The sequence below is a fragment of the Mycteria americana genome, chromosome 7 (genome assembly GCF_035582795.1).
Source record: "Mycteria americana isolate JAX WOST 10 ecotype Jacksonville Zoo and Gardens chromosome 7, USCA_MyAme_1.0, whole genome shotgun sequence".
NCBI lineage: Eukaryota > Metazoa > Chordata > Aves > Ciconiiformes > Ciconiidae > Mycteria > Mycteria americana.
Window position 1 is genome coordinate 47,395,804 of NC_134371.1, and position 22,166 is coordinate 47,417,969.

General features: G+C 38.6%; 1 protein-coding gene and 1 long non-coding RNA gene across 8 annotated transcripts in view; one reads left to right on the forward strand and one right to left on the reverse strand.

The window, feature by feature from the left end:
• Positions 1-6,561, reverse strand: part of RNPC3 (RNA binding region (RNP1, RRM) containing 3) — a 22,672-nt gene extending 16,111 nt beyond the window's left edge. For all 5 annotated transcript variants that reach the window (XR_012776558.1, XR_012776559.1, XR_012776557.1 and 2 more), the window contains exons 1-6: positions 6,340-6,561; positions 5,047-5,094; positions 3,805-3,923; positions 2,551-2,631; positions 1,677-1,788; positions 1,124-1,192 (exon numbers count right to left, since the gene is read on the reverse strand). Coding sequence is in view for 1 of the 5 variants with exons in the window: in XM_075508226.1 (XP_075364341.1) it covers positions 1,124-1,192; positions 1,677-1,788; positions 2,551-2,631; positions 3,805-3,923; positions 5,047-5,094; positions 6,340-6,561 (651 nt within the window). In the remaining 4 variants the exon portion in view is untranslated. The remainder of the gene's footprint in view (positions 1-1,123; positions 1,193-1,676; positions 1,789-2,550; positions 2,632-3,804; positions 3,924-5,046; positions 5,095-6,339) is intronic.
• LOC142412652 (uncharacterized) overlaps positions 6,523-22,166 on the forward strand; it is a 58,362-nt gene continuing 42,718 nt past the window's right edge. For all 3 annotated transcript variants that reach the window (XR_012776560.1, XR_012776561.1, XR_012776562.1), the window contains exons 1-2: positions 6,523-6,657; positions 10,023-10,122. This is a non-coding gene — a long non-coding RNA (uncharacterized LOC142412652). The remainder of the gene's footprint in view (positions 6,658-10,022; positions 10,123-22,166) is intronic.

Sequence of the window (22,166 nt, forward strand, 5' to 3'; positions counted from 1 at the left end):
AGCTGGTATTTCTATTTCCCTTCAGAAACAGCTCCCCCTAAGCCTCTGCCAGTTTCCCTCAACCCTGCCTCTTTACAAAAACATCCTGGAGACGGAGCAAGTTAAATCCAAAAGCGCTGTATAATCTCATTAACAATCTGAATCTAATCAGAACTCCAAATAAACACACAGCTGAAAGAGCTGTGTACCATTATGATATTCTTTATTTCCTGTATCTGTAATATGATGCTATAACCTCCCTTTTTTTTATACTCAGTTTGAAATATTCCAGTGCTACTGTCATACACGTATATTTCTTTGTTCTAAGTTGTCGTGGTTTAGCCCCAGCTGGCAGCCAAGCACCATGCAGCCGCTCGCTCACTTCCCCCCCCCTCCCCCGGTGGGATGGGGGAGAGAATCGAAAGAGCAAAAGTAAGAAAACTCGTGGGTTGAGATAAGAACAGTTTAATAATTGGAACAAAATAATAGTAATAATAATAATGAATTATAATGAGAGGGAAAAAAACAACAAGAGAGAGAGAGAGAGAAACAAAACCCAAGGGAGGGAAAAAAACGGGGAAAAAATATATATTAAAAAAATACAACCACTCACCACCCGCCGACCAACGCCCAGCCAGTCCCCGAGCAGTGATCGCTACCCCCCGGCCAACTCCCCCCAGTTTATATACTGGGCATGACATCATATGGTATGGAATAGCCCTTTGGTCAGTTTGGATCAACTATCCTGGCTGTGCCCCCTCCCATTTCTTGGGCACCTGGCAGAGCATGGGGAGCTGAAGGGGGGGAAAGTCCTTGACCAATGTGAACACCGCTTAGCGACAGCCAAAACATCAGCGTGTTATCAATATTATTCTCATACTAAAATCCAAAGCACAGCACTATACCAGCTACTAGGAAGAAAATTAACTCTATCCCAGCCGAAACCAGGACATAAGTATAGTTAAAGAAATCTTTTTAGAAGACTAACATGCACATCTTACCCAATGAAATGCAGCAGTATTTGCTATCCTCTAAAAATTTCTCTAACTTTTAGAAGTTTGAACTTAGATCTCCTACCACGTTGCTAACATTTTAAATTGTGAATCTGTTTTACAGTACTTAAAACATATATTAAAAAAGTTACCATGGGAGGGCGAGCAGTAATTGGTCCAAAAGGTGGAGGAAGATTCATTTTATTCATAAGATGAAGTACCTGAAATGATTCAAGATAAGTAAGATTTTCTCTAAAAAAATAAATTAAAATAGTTCCTTGCTAGGTATCATAGCAGATAACTTCTGGCAGGTGTAAATCAGCAGTTTTAATGAAGACACAACTACATTGGTTATTAAACAATGTGAAAGCCTGCACTTAAGATCCACCACGAATGGTAAATAAGCCACACCTTAAAAAGGCTGATTAAAAAAAATAAAGCATCTTCTCAGAATGAAATTCCAAGTACTCAAGTCACATCTAATTAGGAAGATAATACCCAGTTAAGTCTTCAGTGTCAATGAAGTTACTTCTGGTCAAGGAAATCTTATTATCTCAACATAATAAAAATTAACATTGGTTAACACTATCACAGGAAAACTAACTTAATATTTACTATGACAAAAATTATTTCCGTGGATAATTAAAAGAGGAAAAAGGAGATGTTTTTATATTAATCTTTCTTTTTTTGCTGTTTTTTACTTACCTGGACATAAAATTTGGGCACACTGGCCAAGGCATTTGCTATATTTGCTAGAATTGTACTTGAAGGTGGTGGATACAAATATTTGAGGCAAGAATTGATGGGAAATGTGAGGCTGAGGAAAAAAGATTTAAAAAAGACATCTTAACACCATTGCCACATAACGACTGATAATAATTAATGATTACTAGAGGTTTAACTATTCATTATATCTTAAGTATCACTGAAATACTATTATTTCCCCTAGAACAGTTTTGGGCCGCTTACATTATGTCTTTAACATCAGGAAGCAGTCCCTGAATTCATGACAGACTTACTGGGCTTAGGCATAATGAAAGTACCAACACATGCAGAAAGCCTAAAGCACACAGAAACAATCAACATGTCCAAAACCAAAAGCACAGCATAGCACGCTGTACAAACATCATAAACTCAATGCTCAAAGTGCTGGATTTATTAGCCCAAAAAGAAATTTATTCTTCATGTATGCAAAAATGCAAATGGGAGAAAAAAGAACAAGAAACCTCTGGAAAAAACAAAAGCCAACAGTATTCTGCTGTTAACACTACGACAACCTACCCAGTCCTCAAACTCTTCCTGAGAAAGCAATGCATAGTGCTAGAAGGCCAATATACAATCCACAACTTCACAACTCAAAGCACCAGCCACTACTCAGCTGAGGGTTCTAAACTTGAAGAACTAAAATTTCATCTTTATGACAATTCCTACAGCTATGCATGTAGAACACTAGCAGACTATGAAACAAAACAAGAGAGAATGCAGCATACTACATTCTCTCTTGTTCAACAGTGCATAACACTTATTTCAAAATAAACTGTAACAGAATAAAATAATTAAAACAAAAAACCCCACTAACCCATGGTTGGGTGCAATTCCATTCTCTATTTTAACACAGCTTGGTTCTTTCTTCTCTTCTTCTTTCACTGGTTCTTCTGAACTGAAAATTAATTTAGCATTAATTAAAACAGGGCAAAATTTAAGTGCCTTACATAATATATGAAATATGTTTAATCTCATCTATTTAAAAAATGTAAGAAATAGATTAGTATAGTATTTTTAACATCTTTAATCAATGGCATTACTACAGCCATTATTAATTCTTAAGAATTAATACACGTGGATAATTATAGTAGCCAGACTTCTAAAATAAATATTTACGCAGATTTAAGTATGTCTCCCTATATTCAAACACTTCTGACCTAAATCTACTAACAGGAAAAGAACTAAAATTATTTCACGTTACTCTCTGTTCAGAGACTGTATAAAATCAAAGGTATTAAATTACTGATTTGTTCGTATTCAGGGGGTGGAATAAATAACTTAAAACCTCTATAGCTGATTTTAATTAAGCACTATCACATAGCTTCTATCACTTCCATTACATATTACAGAGGTAAACTTAAAAGCCTAACTATGCAACTTATTTTTTTAATTAAGTACTTGACAGACAATTGAAACCCAAACTATCACAGGTCTTGGTCACACTAGCATTAGGATTCATGGACTTATTTTTAAATATTACATATTCTTTAACTATTTGAAGAGAGACTTGGACAGCTTTATGGTTGTTCTGCTCATGCTTCAAGCTAGATACAGGCAAATCAGCTCCAGTTTAGAAGCCAGTGGCTATAATAGTATAGTCTTATACAGTTATGCTAGCAGGTGTCAGTTCTGCCTGACTCTTGATTAGATTAGAAAGAAACATCAGAAAAGCATTGCCTGCACTATTTAACAGCAAAAGAAAATTATAACCCTGACACAACAAGTAAATAGAAGAGTCTTTTTTTAAACACAGGGAACCTGTGCAACACAGAGGTCAGCTTACACAGACTGGAGTCTTGCTCTGTAAATGAGAACAAACAGGACCATCTGCTGATTAAAGATATCAGTAACTATAGGAAAAAGGATAGGGATTATTTCATGATGATACTGAATGAAACAATACTAATGGGAAGAATGCAATCACTTATCTATAGGTCTGAACCTGACTGTTAACACTTCTAAATGGTTACAATTTATCCTTTGACTTAACAGTACTAAGAAAGTATCATGAATATGGAATTTCCTTTCCTTGACCACAAACATAGAAACTAAATTATTATGCACATACCTTTTACACTCCTCTGAGACAGAAGGCTGGCTAAGTACCTGCACATTATCTTGCTCCTTCGCAAATTCAACAACTAAGGTGTGACCTAAAAGCTTCAGCTGATGCAGTCTTGACAAAGCCTTCAAATAATTATAATAGAGAAAAGAAAGAAAGGAAAGAGGAAAAACATCAGAATTATTTCAAAGCATGACTGTTTTTTCTTTGGTTGGTAAACTAGCCATCAGATGCAGTCACAACTGCCTTAAGCCAGGTCTGTGCCACTACAGACACAGGTAGTTCTACACCGTTCCTGCCTTCAAAGCCCTGCTTTTAGCAGCCTCTTTCCCCCTAGCAGGGAGGAAAAAGATGAGGTTGCACAGCTAGAACCATTGCAGACACTTAGGTCATCTGAACACAGTAGTGAGACTGCAGCCTTAACAATGATACTTATTACATAGCCTAGTAAATCTCTGATTTCAAGTAACCAACCTCTTGCTCATGAACTACAAACATGCTGAAGTCCACTAGTAATAGCTGGGAATTTTAAAAATCAAGATTCTTAACAGTGACACTAGGAAGTTCCCGCATTCTGCAAGTCCAGACCCTGATAGGCTGCTAACGATTGACACAAAGGAACCTAAATTCACCACTGTTCACCTCACATAGTCTTTGTAACTTTTGAGTAGCCTAAAAAAAAAAAAAAAAGCAACACCAAAAAAAACAGGGCATAAGAGGGAAATTCAGGACATAAGCTTTTCACCAGATGCATATTTAAAAAGCATTATTAGTATTACTTTTTGGCATCCGTGTCCCCTATTAACATGGTAGTTTTCTTTTTCTTATTAAAATTGGGCATTCAAGGCAGTCTTGAATTGTGTACATCACTTTGTCTGAATTTTATGGCAAACATGCAATTATGCAGGAGACAAGTAAATTATGTTTTGTTTATACATAAATGCACACACCCCCTTGACAAGGCCCTGATCAGTCTCGACTCATGTAAGTTTGCCATGCCAAGTGACAGGTTGGATCAGATGACTTCCACAAGCCCCTTCCAACCCACCTTTCTTATGCCTCTACAGAAGTGTTAGTTTTATCAAAAATCTTTCAAGCACCTCTTGAAACAGAACTTTAATACTACATTGCTCTGCATTTTTTTCCCCCGACACTGAGTACTAGATGATGGGTAAAACATTTTAGAGCACAACTGGCAATTCAGAAAAGTGCTTTCCCAAAACATTCAATAACAAACTCAATACAAACCTTCACAGCTGCATTTTCACTGGGAAAGGTAGCAAAAGCAGTATGTTTCTAGAAAACAAACAAACAAAAATCGTCATACTGAATTCAAATCAAAAAGGTAAGAAACTGCATGTAAAACATATACCTGCAAGTAATTCGTAAGTTCAAGTTTACATATTTGAAAGCTTCCAGACAGTAGTCATCTAACTCCCATGTGGGGCAAAGGTGAACAACTAGAGAACATTTTTCTTAAGAATTTAGGACAAGTACCTCCTACAGTCAAAAATTAAGATAGGAACTCAGCAGTTTGAGGAATACAGGAAAACAGTATTTCTTTTCTAGTAAGGAAAAGCCATCCTAAACTGCAAGAAAGTACGTATTGATAAAGAAGTTTAATCGTCTCTTCAAAAAAAGGAAATTTATTTCAGCATGTCTCAGCAGAACTTTTTCATCAAAGCAACTCCTAAAAGTAATACTTTTCCTGCTACAAAAGTCGTAACTATTGTTGTGCTCTGAAAGTCTGGACGGTTTCTAACATTTTCCCTTACTTTTTAAGTGAAAAAAGAGAAAATTACGCTTTCCAAATTAGATCAAATCCTCACAGAATACACAGTTCATCTCAAATTTGTTTTTACAAACTTTATTACTTCATCTTGCCACTACATGATTCGGTATTAAAACCCCAAAACATTAATACTGTTATAAGAGCAGCTATCAGGAAAATCATTGTAATGACGTCAGCATTTTTAATATGCTATAAAAGAAAGCATGACCCTGATACAAGATACAGACATAATTTTTCTGCAGTTCTGCAGGAATACAAGGCTCTTTCCAAACAGCATTCGTCACCAGACAGATAGTCCTATGTTTTTGTAATTTGGAGGAATTAAAAAATAAAATAAAATAAAGATCTCAAGAGACAGATCTGTGAAACTGCATCCCCACGCCTACCAACAGACTCTTCTGCATTGCGTTTCCACAGCCTTGTTCCTAAGAACAAGCGAGGCCAAAGCTGCGTCCAAGGGCACAGAACTTGCAGCCGGCGGGGAGACGGGACCCCCGCGTCAGACGCTCTCCCGACCGCCCCGCCTCAGCCCAGCGGTTCTCTCCCGATGCGCAGGGCCACCGCACCGCAGCCCGCTCCGCCCCCGCTCCAGCCCGAGCGGGGAGAAGGAAGAGCCCTGACCCGTCAAACACGCTCACCCCTCCCTGCGGCTCGCTCCGCAGCCTAAGGCACGACAAACGGCCCAGGGCGTCGGCAGGTCTCTCCTCCCGCCCCCGCCGCCCGGAACCGCCCCAGGCCCCGGCCCTCACCAGCCGCCCGTGGTCCGACAAGACGCGCACAGACACCGCCCCGAAATGCTTCAGCAGATCTTCCTTCTCCACCGCCGTCAGCTCGGCGGGCAGGTGCCGCACCAGCAGCGTCCGGCCCCGCCGCCGCGCCACGCCGGGGTGAGGCGGGACGCCGGGGTGAGGCGGGCCGGCCCCCAGCCCCATGCCGGCCGCCCGCGTCTCCTCACAGCCCGGCGCCGCCATCGCAGCGCGCAGGGCCGGGGCGACAGCCGCGCGCACCCGGAAGTAAGGGGACAAATCGCGCGAGAGCGGAGGCGGGGGCTTGGGCCTCGGGCCTCGGCAAGTCTCGCGAGACTGGCGGGGCAGTGGGGTGGGCTGTCGCTAGCGGGAAGGGCGGGAAGCGCGCGCTGTCGTTGTGGCGCGGCGGGGCTGCGGATTCGGGAGCTGCTGCCCCGGGCCGGCCCTGGCGCCGTGCTGGGGATCCGCTAGCAGCTGGGGGGCGGAAAGGGGCGCCGCGGTAAGCTGCTGCGACTGGCTCTGTGCTTCCTCTGGCCCGTGTGCTGGCGGCGGCCGGAGCAGCAGCCTGAGCCAGCCGTCGGGGTCTGCGCGCCTCCTCGGTCTCGCTTGCCGTGAGCGCTGTGGTGGTCTGCCTGGGAGCCGTTTTTCCAGGGCCATGTCTCAGAGAGGTGATGTCTTAGACCGGTGATGTACAAAACCTGCCTTAGTCAAATCTGAAATAGTGCTTCAAAGGGAGAGATGACCCTTGCCCTCTTCCCCTCTCTTCACAGTTAAGAGCTTGTCTTCAGACTAAATTGTAGGAAGTTGTATTGCTTTCAAAATACCATTCTCATTAGCCTTTAGCTGAAGAGACTATTCCTCCTGCCACTTTACCTGAACGGCAAGGTATTAAGATCTTTCTGGCATAGGCATTAATATGCTGCTTCAGGATAGCAGGTGTTGAGTGTCTGGCAAAGGCAAGCAGCACGGGCGAAGCACAGCCATAATTACAACCTGTAATTATGGGCATGAGAGGGAATTCTGCAGCACGAGTAGTGAGTACAGAGGCAGTTACCAGCCAGCTCCTACTGAAACCAGGCTGAGCCAGAGCCAGCCATTTTTTCTGAGGCCAGAGGCTGTGACCTCAAAAGGGGGAAAAAAATCACCAGACTCGACTGATGAAATCTCAGGTCTTACCATATCTAATTAGCTGGTTGCTGGCTGGTGAAAGCACCACCTGCCTAGATCACTGTTGCCACAGGCGCTGGGTCCGACAGAGCCATAGCGCCTGATGCCACTGTGCAGAGCCTGAAGGACTTGCCCTGCCACTGGGCAGCAAGATCACTGAGGGACACCCAAGCTCCGGGACTGGTGTCCAGGGTGCTCTGAAGCCAGCCACAGAGAAATTTTTTGTAGGCTGTGCAGTGTACCTGGTAAATAGGGAATGATTGTTTATTGCATCTTTCAATAGAACAAATAATGCCTTAAGTCCATAAAGTCCTCAAGGGCGCTTCTTTTCCTTGAAGAGTCATGATGGACCTGGCGCTGTATGTGCAGTACCCCTGAAGGGTTTTGGGCCATGCTTATTTTGTGACTGAACACTGACAATTTGGGGAAAGATCTGGCCATTGTGGGTGGTCGCAGTGGTCTCACTGGGTAGATCAGATGACAGTCCAAGTTCATCCAGATGGGTTTGGGAAGGAGTTGGGAAAACACTGGGGAAGCACAGGATGTTCAAAAGGGATCTAGGAGAAAAGCAGAAATTTAGCAGCAATTTCTTACAGGATCCATTACTGCATTTTTGTTGCTGTCATTAGTATAAGCTAGGAAATATCTATGAACTTGGAAACAGGTGGAAGAATTTGCACAGTATACAAATATGGCAGTGTACTTTCTCTCTTGATGATACCAGCAGTACTGTTTTTTCTGAGGCTGTTGAAACTTTAAAAGTAACACTGGCCGGCCTAGTAAGTTCCGTGTGTGGCCTGTGGTTTGTATAAAGTCCAGATGACTTTCTGGGATATGCTGGTCAACATGCAATTGTAGCAGATGGGAGCGTCAGGATTGCAAAAGCAAGTCTGTGGTGGCTGTGCTGCTGCATCCTGTTTAAATTGGCCTGACTTTCAGTTCACTCCTGGGTAATGACATAGGACTTTTTATGCAGCAGGTCTGTGAAACTAGGCAAACCAAACCTCCCTGTTTCCCTTTTAGCTCTCTAGTACTTTCCAATTATTAACCCGCACATCAGTCACCAGATGGTGAAATAATGATATAACTTCAAATATGTTTTCCCCTCAGAACTAAGAAACACTGTTCTCAGTTCCAGTCAGGGTAGGCTGAGAAAAATACATATTTTCTAGTGATGTTGAATGCTAAAGTGACAAGAACAATTTCACTGAAAACAACTCTAATGGCTGTTCAGCCCACCTGTCCCTCTCAGCACAGAATCCCCCTCAAAGAAAGAGAAAGACTTTTTAAAAGTCTGTTCACCCTGATGGACTGGGGCCCTGTGGCTGAACATCTCTAGAGCAGAGGTTTAACAGAGTATCATGCAAGTCAAGGCGATAAAAATACGCAGGGTTTTTTTTTTTCTAAGATGCAGAAAGCAAAAAAAATTATTTTTTTCTTTTCTCTCCTCTTTATCCCCACATTCAAAATAGATTACGAATGTGTTACTTTTTTTACTTTCCAAAATGTTAAATTTGTAGATACTTGAACAGTAGGGTTCCTCAACACAAATGCATCATGTTTTTGTGTTGAAATTCTAGGTTTAGGAGTTCTTTGCTTATAGAGAGAAATTTCAATGCAAGTGTTTTAGTAATACCAGTATGAGTCAAAACTACAGACACATTCAGGTCAGAAAGGAAGGACATCCTTTTGTTGAGATTTCTGGTTTAGGCTCCTACCCAAAGCAGGGTCAACACTGAATTCCAACCACATCACCCAGGACTTTCTCCAGCCTGGTCTCAAAAGGCCCTACGGGTGAAGATTCTACAGCCTCCACAGACAAACTTTCCTACTCCTTAATTAACCTCCCGGTGATTTTTTTTTTCTCCCCTTTTATCCAGTTGGAAGTAACTGTATTTGCATAAATGTCTGGTAACTTCATAAAGACAAAATTTCAAATTCCCAATTAAAATTTATTGAGTTAGTAAGAAATACAAGTTTGAAAAAATCAAGAAAGCTAGCTTTGCAGAATATGCTGATGTTTTGCACACTCTTCATTACCCACCCCATAAAGTTCTCCATTAGTGACATCAAATCAGCAGTGGCCAGGGGCAGATACAGTTGTCCAAAGTAACAGAAGTCCAACTCAGCCTGTTCTTTACAGTTATTTATGAAAGCAGCAAATCAGTGACACATTGAATGATAAACTGGTTTGTTTAAATTTATAAAAAAAATATGTAAGGGCCTACTTGAAATAGATGAGTTTACTTTTGGATGGTATGAGTTAGCAGGCTCACAATTTTTTGGAAGTACTTGTCTGCATCCTTAAACAGGGAAAGGTGAGCATTATTATGAAAGCAGCAATGCTACTGTTTCTTGGAGCGATTAAGATACACAAAGATGCTGTTAGTTCATCATCCTGTTGAAGTGAGACCAGAAAGAGGCTAAAAGTTGAAGAAAAGCTACAGTGTGGGATTTCTAGATCCTTCTGTTATCATTATTGATTATGTCTTTTTTTTTTTTTTTTAATATACCTCTAGGTATTTTCTGTTGTCTCCAGTAGATGTTCCAGTTGGCTGGACACAAGCAAGCTCTGAGTGAGGAGACAAGTAGCGGTGCTAGCATGAAGATAAGCCCAAGGTAGTATGGCTTGTTTTACCTTGTCTACAAAATACTGTATACCCATGTACTTAAATGACTCTCCAAAGGCAACCTAATATTTTGGAACTCTCTTGTACGGCTAGGACCAGAAAGGCCACCAAAAACAGAGTTTTAAATGGCCCCCAAAACTGGTTGCACAATCCACAGAATAAATAACACTGTATAATGGGGTCACATTCTTTCATTAATGAAATTGCATATTAGAGTTAGCTCTACGGAAAGACTGTACAATTGAATTTACTGACTCTTCTGGTTTTGCATTCATCCTTCACTGACACAAGAAAAAAACCTTCAGATTACAACAGCAGCAACTCCAAATAACCTTAATTCAAGTTCCTTCCCCCAGAAAGAACAGTCAGAATTTTTAATACAATTTGAGAGGCTGTCAGAAAGGCTGTCTTTCTTTCTTTTTTAAAGAAAACAATCTCTTCATGAAAGGGAAGAAAAAAATGCTTTCTTCAGTTATTTTTTTCAAGTAATACAAGTGTTTTTCTTGGTGTTTTTTCTGCCTTTAATGAAACACATGAAGGACTTTTGGTACTCTCTATATATTCTGTAGATTATTCAGACCGTGGCAGTTGGAATTCCAGTATCAGAATAAGGAAAGAGTTGTCCCTGCACACTGAGAAGTCTCAGCAGCAAGTGCAATTGCTAAATTTCTTTACTTTTTAAAACAAAGTTCACAGAGTTTGTTCTAACAGTGGTGCTTTTTGCCTTTCTTTCCCTATGCAGTTGTGCTCTGGTTGCTTTTCCTCCAAGCCTTTGATTGAATAAAAATTTTTGTAACAGCATCTGCATGTTTAAGCATGTCTTGCAGCATAGGAGTAAAAAAACATTTAGTGTAATACTTTCTCTTTATTATAAAGTGTTACATTTTAACAGTGAAGTGTCAATCAAAACAAATTACCTTTCACTTAATATGTTGAGGGCAAGAACTACATGCTGCATTTCATCAGTTTTCAAAGTCAGTTCTCAGGTTACATGTCTAATGCTAAGGTGATGTATTTCATATCTTAAAGCAAGTGTCAACAACCTTTCAGGTGAAAGCATAAAATACACCTCTGCATAAGCTGAGTACCTGTTTTTTTTACCAACAGGGGATCAGGTTCAGGACCAATGCCTTATTGTGTGTTATGCTTCTATGTAAGACACTTAGTGTCTTTTCCCACCAGATACAATCAATACTTTATATGCAAGTACAAATTCATTCTAGATCATTGGGTTTTCATTCTAAATCATTGGGTTTTCTGAGTTTTCAGATGTGTTGCCTTATATTGAAATCAAGAGCCTGTACACTCAGTTATACACTGCCATTCCAGAAATAATTGACGTTTTAACTTTCAGCAAGCTGTTTGACACCGCAAGATCTGGCAATTGCAGTCTGCAGTTTCCCCTCTTTCTGTCCCTCCTGCCTTGTGGAATCATATCTATAGCTATGTGAGAAATAATTACAGGAGACAAAAAATAGCTCGGGGGGCAGGTATCTTTGTTTTCCTTCAGAAATAGGAATGTATAACAAGCAAAAGGCTTTTAGAATGATAACATCCACAGGCATATCATTTTAGTTCTCCAGAGCTGCAAATTTGGCACTTGTCAAAATTCATTCTTTCACTATCATTCTGGTTTTTTAATTCATATATTTTCTGTCTTATTTAAAAAGTCATCAAAAGAGACTTGGTTTAATCAAAGACTGTCTAGTATAGGACGTTTATTACCTGTGAATCAGAGTTAATTCATCATATAGGATTTGGTGACATCATTACTCTGACTTCAGTGTTAAAAATGTCTAGTGATTTTAATATTTGTATACCAAGTGTTTGGCACAAGAAACCAAAGACATTCAAAGCTATACATAAATTTCATTGCATTCCAATTGTATGTTGATATGTGGATTTTCTCAAAATATCAAAAATGTTGACTTGTTCAGCACTAGCTGTTCTTTAGGATGGTATCAGTGCTGACTTTGCTGTTTCTGCAGTTGCATCCTTTAAAGTAGAACTTCTCAGTTTGTGGATCATGGTGCAGAGTAGATTCTATCAATTGGCTGATAAGTAAATATATTTTCTCTGTGGAAGGGCATGAATACCTCATGGAAAAATAAACCATATAGTTCTCAAACATGCCTTCATCACAAGTAGAAGTCTCTATCAAACCAATCCAACACTAGGGTACTCAGCCTTATTCTTGGGACAGGTGTCAAAGAAAGACTAATATAATTTCAAAGTACAGGTTCCATCTTAGCTCTCAAACTCCACATGAAACAGCTGATCTGTAACTATACAGTGACTTGCAGAACTGTAGAATGTGCAGCCAGGACTGTTAGACTGGCTCTCTGAGTTAAGTCTGCTTTACTTTTCCTTGATAGATTCAAAATACAGGTTACAAATACTGTGTAGCCCTCCAGTTTCTACAAAGCTTCTATAACTGCTCTTGTATGTTTGCATACAATTACAGACACATTGAGAGGTTGGTAAGAATGTCTCCATACACCTCATTGATATCAAGGCCTCTGCTGTCATACTAGGCCTGTATTTCTGCATTAGATTAGAGTGATAAATATTTCATTCTATACAGAATGACTACTTGTTACAACAGTTTATATCGAATCTATTTTTCAGTACAGAGGTAAACAAAAATAAGTGAAATTAGGCATAGCCACCTGATAAGAAAAATTGATGTTACATCTAAACAAGTTAAGACAAAGCTCCAGACAGGTCTAGATGAATTCAAGCAAAGCAAGTCTGACGTGCCTCAGTCCTGAGGCTTTGCAAACTCAGTGAAAGCCTGTGGCTCATTATTAGTCATGGCAATACTGTATTTACTGGCCTACAGGGTAACATCCTATATTACCAGGTCATTATTGCAATAACAACTCTGTAGATCAAAAATATAGGAGGTATAGGTGGTATTACATGTTATTCAAATTAAATTCCCAAAAGATATTTTTTCTGCCTAATGGCTTGTGAGCTAGACAAGGCTAGCAAGGCATTTTTTAAGAGTTTTAGAAGCCTCAGGACAAAATGTTTTAATTACTAAGGAAAAAAAGAAAACCACAAGAGCAGCTTTGAGACATAAATGGCAAAACTGCTGAGGAAAATTTGATTTTCATGGTGGCAGTTCTGTAACTTTCTTCATATTAATATGAATAGTGTAGTGTAACAAAGTAGCCTTAGAAATAAGGTCACGGAAGGACCAGAATACCGCTGACAAGATAATATCCATTACTGCTAGCATCATGTATACATGTTACAGAAACTTCAGGCATGGACAAGAGCTGTATTTTGTTAGGTGCTATGTAAGCATACATATAACCTCAAAGAGACTGCAAAATGATTGCTAAATGTCATTTCACTTGACTTGTAAATTTTGTGGAGGATTTTATTTCTATTCAGAGTATATCTGAATACAGTTAAAGAAAAAGCGAGTAAGACTACATGATGTCTCCTCTGTTAGTGTGCTTTATTAAATTTCTTTTCCATGAAAAGAAAAGTAGATATTTAAAAAAGCCTTAAGTCAGGTAACTGCTTTCCTGGGTTTTGCCTACAATGGTCCCTGAAGTGTAAGTAGCCATTTTCTTTATGCTTTTAATTTTTCTGTCTGAATAAAGTACCAAAACAATGGACAATTCACTTAGAATTCTGCTTTTCCTATTTGACCACTAGATGATGCTGTGACTCTTAATTGCAAATGATACTGTACTGTTAACCTTTTGTTGTTATTCTTTCATTTTATAGAACTATGAAAAATTGGTATTTTCTTTCTTATTCTTACATGCATTGTAGCTGTTACTGTATATAAACTAGTTATATTTTATACAAATCCATATAAATCACACAGCAGTAGCTCTTTCTGCTACTACTAGGAATATCACATGATTCTAGAAGCTGTGCATATATATATTCTCCATAGATGGAGAAGCGGACTGCTTTGAGTAAAGATTTTTGCAAAAAATGGAAAGTATACTGAGAAGAGATTTGATATATTTAATTCAGATTTATATTTATATTTCATTCTGTTTATTTGTCCTACATAATTAGAATGGTGTTTTTAGTTTCAGTTTTAGAATTTATTTTTCTATGCTGTAACTGCATCTAGAATTAAGGGTGACATTTCTATTTTGCAACTATAGCTAAAAAATGAGATTATCTTACTTATTTCCATAGGCATTATTTCTGATTTCTGTTGCCATAAGTAATTTCCCCTTTTTATATTAAGTGCAGTGGTTTGATCCACACTGTTGGGTCTCTTAGCCAAGAGCTTCATTAGACTTTCAAAGATGACACCATTTTACTGATGATCTTCTCAAACTGATTTCAAAAGAACAGCATTCTTTTACGTGAGCTAATTGTTTTTCACCATTTGCCATTTCTACCAACTCCTACAAACACTTTTTAATTTCTGCAGTAATCCTTCCATCTTCTTATGGGAAATGTTAACTACAATAAGGTTAAATTAATTGCAGCAGACAAAGCATACATACTCCACTAGCCGCCTCCTGTATAGGAGTGTTAAAGGCACAGCTCCATTCAGGTGATCCCCATATGTCAACAACAGTGCAGGAATGAAAACAGGTTATACAATTCAGAACAGCCAGTAAGCTAGGTCAGTGCCTGTCAGTTCCAGCATAAAAGAGGTTTGGAAGTAGCTTAATATCAATCATCCTTTCCCACTTCTAGACATGCATGTAGTATACTTCTGCCAGTCGGAGATTTGGATCCTATTTTCAATATATAAGCAAGGAAACTACACTCTTTGAGAGATAAGTAGTACATAAAACCTATTTTGCCCTCACTGAAATAGCAGCTGCTAGTCACATTGGGGTCTAATCGGGAAATGGCTACATTGCACTACAATGCCAACTTCCCCGTGACATTGTTATATCCGCAGCAGGCTCTGAGTTGAGATATAATTCAACATTCATTTTAAAAGTTAGCTTCCTTTTTGCAAACTCATTAACAATTATACTGAAACTGAGCTCCTGGCACATAAGCGTGCTTACTCTTGTTGTATGTCTTGTTGTATGTCTGTGCTAACTCTTTGGTGTATGTCTTTACTAATTTACTTTGAGGTAGGCTTATATAAAGGATACCAAGCTGCAGTAGTTATGCTAAATATATAGGATATTACTCATTTTACTTCCAGGTACAAGCTTACTGGCATCTTCAAAAACATCTAAAACTGCCTTCCAAAAAAGTCATTAGATACTTATATAGGCAACAAGTACATGAAGTAAGAGTCCTTAAGTGAAATATTTGCCATTAAAATTTGTTGAAAATTGTGTGCCACTAGAATGACAGTGTTAGGGACCTCAAATCTACAGAGCATGCTTACACAGTTGCAGTGTGCATGCAGTAACATGTTCTAACGGGCAGCACGACAGAATCATAAGGCTTTCTTCAGGCTTAACCAGAGGCCAGTCTTAGGTTCTAAGAGACCTAGAGCAAAGACTGATAGCCACTTGTTTTTCTTCTTCCAACCCATGACTGGGCAATTTAGACCCTTGTTTCACTAATGGTCCCACTGATATCCAGGTACTGCATGAAGTATTTATTCAGTATTAGTAAGGATATCAGCATTCTACCTTGATTTTATCTGGTCTTAAAATTATTGGTGTACAACTGTAAGGATTAAAACTGATAAAAAAGGCTTCATCACCAGAATTTCCATTTAAATAAATCCATGTATTTCCCAAACCCTGAACAGTCTTGGGTTTTAACAGACTCCTATTTTGTTTGAGAGTGATTTTTTTTTTAAAAAAAACTTTTTTCTTTGTGTCTCCACTCTATTTTTAGATGCTAGTAGGTATATCCATTTCTACTCTGGCATTACTTCATCGGTCAGAAGAATCTTCCCTGCTGCAAAAAGAATTTTCTTTGATAACTTTAAAAAGTCATCTGGAGATTTATTGACTTGAATTACAGCAGCTCACTTATCACTAAGGCTTTGTGTAAATCACAGAAGAAGATGACAAATTTCATATGGGAATATAGTGGATTTCACCCATTGTCACTGATAAATAGAAGAGCTCAGTCATTAATACTAGATGTGTACATCTACTTTATATATTGGTGCCAAAGTCAGTCTGAGATTGGAGTCAGGTCACATTTAAAAGGAGGACAGAGAAGAATGAGAGAACATTATCTTAAGCCAAACTGTAAAACATAAGGAATATTCACTAGTAGTTAAATTCTTTCCAGTGCAGTGTCTATAACTTCTTTTGCAGCTCTGCTTCATTTAAGACACAGCTATAAAAGGCTGTATTTCCCCCTAGGTTCTTCTCCTTGTTGTACCCTAAACAGAGTTTTTATCTAGTGTGTTATTATTCTGATTCTACTAAGTAAGAGCATGACTGTTTTGGAAGGCTTTCAAGTGCACACTCTCCTAAGTCCATTTGTTTTTTTCTGGCTTTTATAAAGCAAATGATTTTTGTATTTATATGATGATATTTAAGTATTAATTTTCCCCTTGAGACAAACATTCTTTTTCTTTTTGCACACTAGCTAAAAAAGCTGTGGGGCTAACAAAGCATTTTATACATTTAGAACAATATTTTTGTAGTGTAACTTCAATAAAATCTACGCAGTGAAGCATCGCAATGCCTTCATCTCTATGCTTTCAGAAAGATCTGGCAGAGGTCTTCAAGTGAAAGGTCATCATCTTACTAGACCTTTTTTCCTATAAGGTTAATACTTTTCAGACCAGGCTATCTTAGGCCAAGACCATTCCATGCAATTTCACTGAATCCTAGTAGTTACAGTAAGTGTTACACATGGATTGCTCACTTTGCCAAAAGCTTCTACATGCATGGTGCTGAGCACTCTACCTCAGGTAAAGCACTTCAAGCACAAGCTGTAAGCATGTTAGTTTCACTAATTACTGGCTGGATTGAGATCTAGGTATTCAATATATTTCAGACTTGAAACCCACACGGAAAACTGCAATTTAAATTTAGGACCAAATTCAGGACCAGTTCCAGTGGTTGCCAAGCAGGTCCACAGCAGCGTGATAGTCCAAGGTGAAGCCAGGAAGGCAGTTTGTAGGTCAAGGCCTGAATCAAGGCATGCAATAGCCAAGCATAAGTATAACTAGCACTAAGCTGAGACCAGTACTCCTCCAGCCATGTAGCTCAGGCCACTGAAGGACCAAACCTGAGCTTAAATAGAGCTCCTGGACCCATGGGCAAGGTATGTGAGTGGAGGCTCCCGCTGAGACTGATCAGGGCCATTAAAGCCTATTAGTGCCTTGAGGGCTCTGACAGTAACAGTAGCCAAGACCTTTCTTCTCTAAAGAGTGTAGTGACAGTGTGAAGAGTAAGGCTGACTGATGGATGTGACTAGTTGAAACTCAATGCAATAATGGAAGGGTTAATAGAGGCTAGAGAGTATTATTGACACTGAACTGCTCCCTGTATATTTTCTACATGCCCTTTCATGAACTGCAGGTGAATTCGGTGCAAACATCATTTATGAAGTTTTGGAAGGAAATTTCATGAAGTGAAGGCTTCACAAAATGCAGTCATTTACTCTTTACCTATTAACTACTATTTTTTCTGATAAGTTTTGTAAAAATATTGTCAAAGAGGGAAATGGAAGAGGCATGGGAAGGAAGGAAGGAATGAAGGAAGGAATTGGAAAAAAAGATCTTTGATGTTGTTCTTACATGACTTGCTCAGATGGAATCTTTCCCTTGCTTTTGTTTCTGTATTCTAGTAATAAGTTATATGCACTTTTTCTTGAGATGACTTTTTTTTAATCTACTCAGTTGTGAGATAGCTTCTTTCCCTAAAACTGCACGTGCTGGGATTATGCTGTTTTTATTTTTCCTTGCAGTGGTTTATGCCACTTCCTCATGATGGCCACTGAGACATGCATAATCCTAAATTTTCTGTAGTATTTTCTTCTTCTGGATCTTCCTTATAGTAAATCTACTTTCTGTTAAATATCTTTATTTTGTGGTTTAAGAGACAGATTATTAGGCTTTTCATTTTGTGTCAAACTGTGTTAACCAAGAGCTCATGTGGTTAACATTTTCAGTGATCATTGGTGAATAGTTGCATGTTGCTAACTTCTTCAAGCTTCTCATTATATTTGTGTACCCTCTCAAAGTTAAACTTTTAAATTGATGGAAGATTTGACAGCTGTTAAAGGTTCCTATTGTTTGGTGTCTGCAAATACTAGAATCGTAAACTACCCATCTTGGAGGGGTATTTTGAGCCTTGAACTGTAACTCTCAAACCATTTATTGAGAGATAAATGGATCATTTAATACAGTAAAATACATGTCCCTTCACATTCTTAAATGCAGCACTGGTCTGTCCACCTAAATCACCTAGTGGAGGCAAGAATAGGCAGAACTGAGGAATGGTCTGGAGCGGATACATAATAGACTGCCTCCAGTTTTGCAGAAGGGTCACATCATCTGCATAAATTGAAGAGGTGTTGGGCAGGCAGCCTTAAAGAGATGTTTTCTGTGCACGGACAATTTTTCTGATTCAGAAGAAGATATTTTCTACTTGAGTATGAAATCAGCATGTTCAATTATTTCGAGGATACTTGAAGTGGACTAGCTGAAAAAAGTTGCAATTTACAGTAGGGAAATGGAACCGGTATTGCATTGTTTGGTTATATAATATGCTTATGCTTGAATGCTGTACAAATAACTCTTTGCCCCTTAATGATAATAGATTCAAACATAACATGGCCCTTAGTTAATTATGGAATACATTAGTTTTTCTAAAGATTATTCTATTTTATTTTTTTAAAATCTATGTTTTAAATTTCAAGCAACATTCCTGCTAAGAAAGATAAATTTACACTGACGTAGCATAGCCAAACTCCAGAGTCACGCTTCTGCTGTCAAGAAGTAAACTTATTTTCTTTTCCTGTCTATTTTATAGAATCTTGTAACATCAAAGGTGAATTGCTATTCAAAAATTCTGTTGCAAAAAGCTGTAACACTTCCAGAAAAACATGTTCTCCTTCCCAAACTGACTTTGATAAATAAAAAGCTACTGTGACCTTGACATTTGTAAATCCTTTAAAATGTACCATCTATCCTCAGGATATGAAAATCTATTTTATAACTAATTTTTACATTAGGCACTAATAGGTACCACTCTAGCCCATTTAAAATGAATTTGATGTTCAGCAAGAATGCTTCAAAGCATCCTAAAAAATGGAGCACATATCAAATGGCATTGAAATGAAGATGATAGTAACTGAAACCGCATACAAGTGCAAGTTTTAGTCATCCGTTTTCTTTTGTGTCTTCTTTGTGTACATTACAAGGATATAATTGAAAGCTGAAGACTTCACTCCTCACTCGGGCAGTATTCCCACTGAGGTCACGTAATGACAGTGGAACTGGACCTGAAATGTGTAACGCTAGGGCAAATATATTTCTTAATGTTTTCTGAGTCTATATGGTAGAACCAGATTATTTAGTTCTAAGTGGTCAGGCAGGTGGACTATATGATCATTGTAGGTCCCTTCCAACTGAAATATTCTATTCTATTCTGCAATCTTTATAAGTAAAAAGAATGTAAAAGTCATGACACAACCCAGGTGTCTGGCCTGTGCTACATGCTGTTCTTCCAGGAACTAAGGACTGCCACAAACCCTAGATGGTCTTCCCGGGGAAAGTAGAAGACACTTTGACTTTACATCCTGTGTGTTTGACAAATAGCAATAAAAAACAAAACCAGAACCAAAACAAATCTTTCATCCAGATCCTAGAAAGCAGAGCACTGCACTTTACATAAAAGGATAAACTGAGAAACTGCCTCTTGTGCCTGAAATCCTGTAGCTCCTTTTATAAAGGCAGATAAAGAGCACTAAAGTTGTATGACTAAAAGCACCTTAACAGCCACTGCAATTCAAAAATTGTGTTAAATAAGTTATTTCAAACCTGAAATAGGACTAAGGCCAATGTAGAATTAAAAAGTGTTGAAAGCCCCAAGACTTCTTCTCCAAGGTTCTGGGAGTGCCCAGCTGAGATTCAGCCCACCTGGCTTTTGTAGTCAAGGAATACACTGCATTACAGTGCAGATATATCTTTAAACCAGCATGCTACTCACAGTAAGAAGTTATGTCACTTGAAATGGTGTTACAGCAGGCTCCTAATAAATGCTTTTCTGAGCGGTTATAGAAGACTGAGGTAAACTGTACTGTGTGCAGAAGAACAAACTGTGAAAACTGGTATTAGAATTAGACTTGGAAATCACTTACAATCCACCTTTTTTGTTCTTTAAATAATTTTTCAAATACCATACGCTTTTGGTTTTGTGAATGAAATATTCTACACTAATTAGTGACACACAACTACCAGGAGAGAAATATAAACTTCCTGTGCAATCCAAAACAGAGTAAAGGAAATGTTATAGCAAATAGTCTGGCCGGATCTCTAATGTTGAAAGGAGAGTTCCAGTGTATTATCTGGAAGTACTCTAGTGCAATTTGGATGATTGTTTTGGCAGGTTGGCAAGAAAGGGTTATAGTGCCATAATCAGCTTAAGCTAACTAATGCTTAGTTAACTAATGCAGTCAGAAGTGGCATTCCCTCCACCCTAGGCCACATGTTCTGCTGTCTTCCCTGTGCTGGCAGACTGCTGATATGGTCGTACCACTGGATTTTCTGCTTGCTGATCTGGCCGAAAGCTAACCCAACAAGAGCAGAATTGTTTAACTTTAGGCATTTGCCTGAGATGCTTCTGCTACAAAACAAGCTTCCCCATCCTAGAAGGGATGTATAACCCCTCTGGTGGTAATTCAGACCACTTCTAAGTTAGTAGTTTTTTTCTACGTTGGCTTTAGGGATCATAATGTTAGACTTTGCAAATAACCCCTCAAATAGATAACTATGGATATTAATATTTATTTTCATTTTGAATACAGTGTTTGCAGAGTGCCTAAGTGAGGTGTCTACATGTTAAAAAGCAGACAGAGCTGTTCTGAGATAAACTTATTCCATGCTAATGTCATTTGTCCATTGGTAGTTGTTTCAGTTTGCCATCGAAGTTGAGCAGATAAATCATATGCTCTACTCATGCTGTAAGCCTCTGCTTCCGCTTATGAACAAGGATGATTCTTTGGCTATTAATTGATAGAAATAACAGGTCATTGTGAGTCAGACCTCCAAAGGGCTTGAATGGCTTTTAGAGAAATAATTGGATAACTATGGGCAGGCACTTAGAGTATGTGAAATATGATGTATTTTGTTTCCAATTCATAAGTTTTCTGCAATCCATTTAATCCATCTGTTTTGAACAGATGTCATGATCTGATATTTATGAGGTTTTCTGTATTTTTTTTACATTGAGTAGGCCTCAGGAATAGCAAACTAAACGTTTCACTAAGATTTTTACCAAAAAGTTTGCTATTCTAAGTATGTTAAACTTTTTTTTCTTTCTTTTGTTAACTTTGGGTAGGCCTTAGGAATGCCAAACTAAAAGTGTCCCTGATATTTTTACCAAAAGTTTTCTATTCTAAGTATGTAAACTTTTTCTCTTGTTTTTCCTTAAACATTAATAAATATCATATTGCTGCATGCTGAATCAACTATAAATATTTCCTGTGAGTTGGATTTTATTTCCAAAGTTGCTGACCTGACTTCTGCGTATGACTTTGTATCAGATGACCATCTGGGAGACATCTGTTAAGCTGTAATATCTCCCAGACAGCGAACATATCCTACAGTACAAATGTAAAAAGCTGAGGTAACCTTCCACCTCTATACAAGTGTTCTTTAATAAACAGCAAACAGTAAATAATAAAACACTGATCAAGTTGCTTGGATTCTGTCCATAACTGTGGATAAGACCCACTTACGAATTTGGTCACCTTGTATTTGATTACAGTAAACAAGAGTTCAACATTTTTGTTGCATATCTATCTGACTTTCTTATAGCACTATGTCCCCTTATCGTAGAAAAAAATAAAAACATAGTTCATGTTGCAAACTGAGTTGTCTCATTGCTTTCAGCTATCCCAACAGGCTTTAAGAGATTAATATTTCAGAAAGCAACC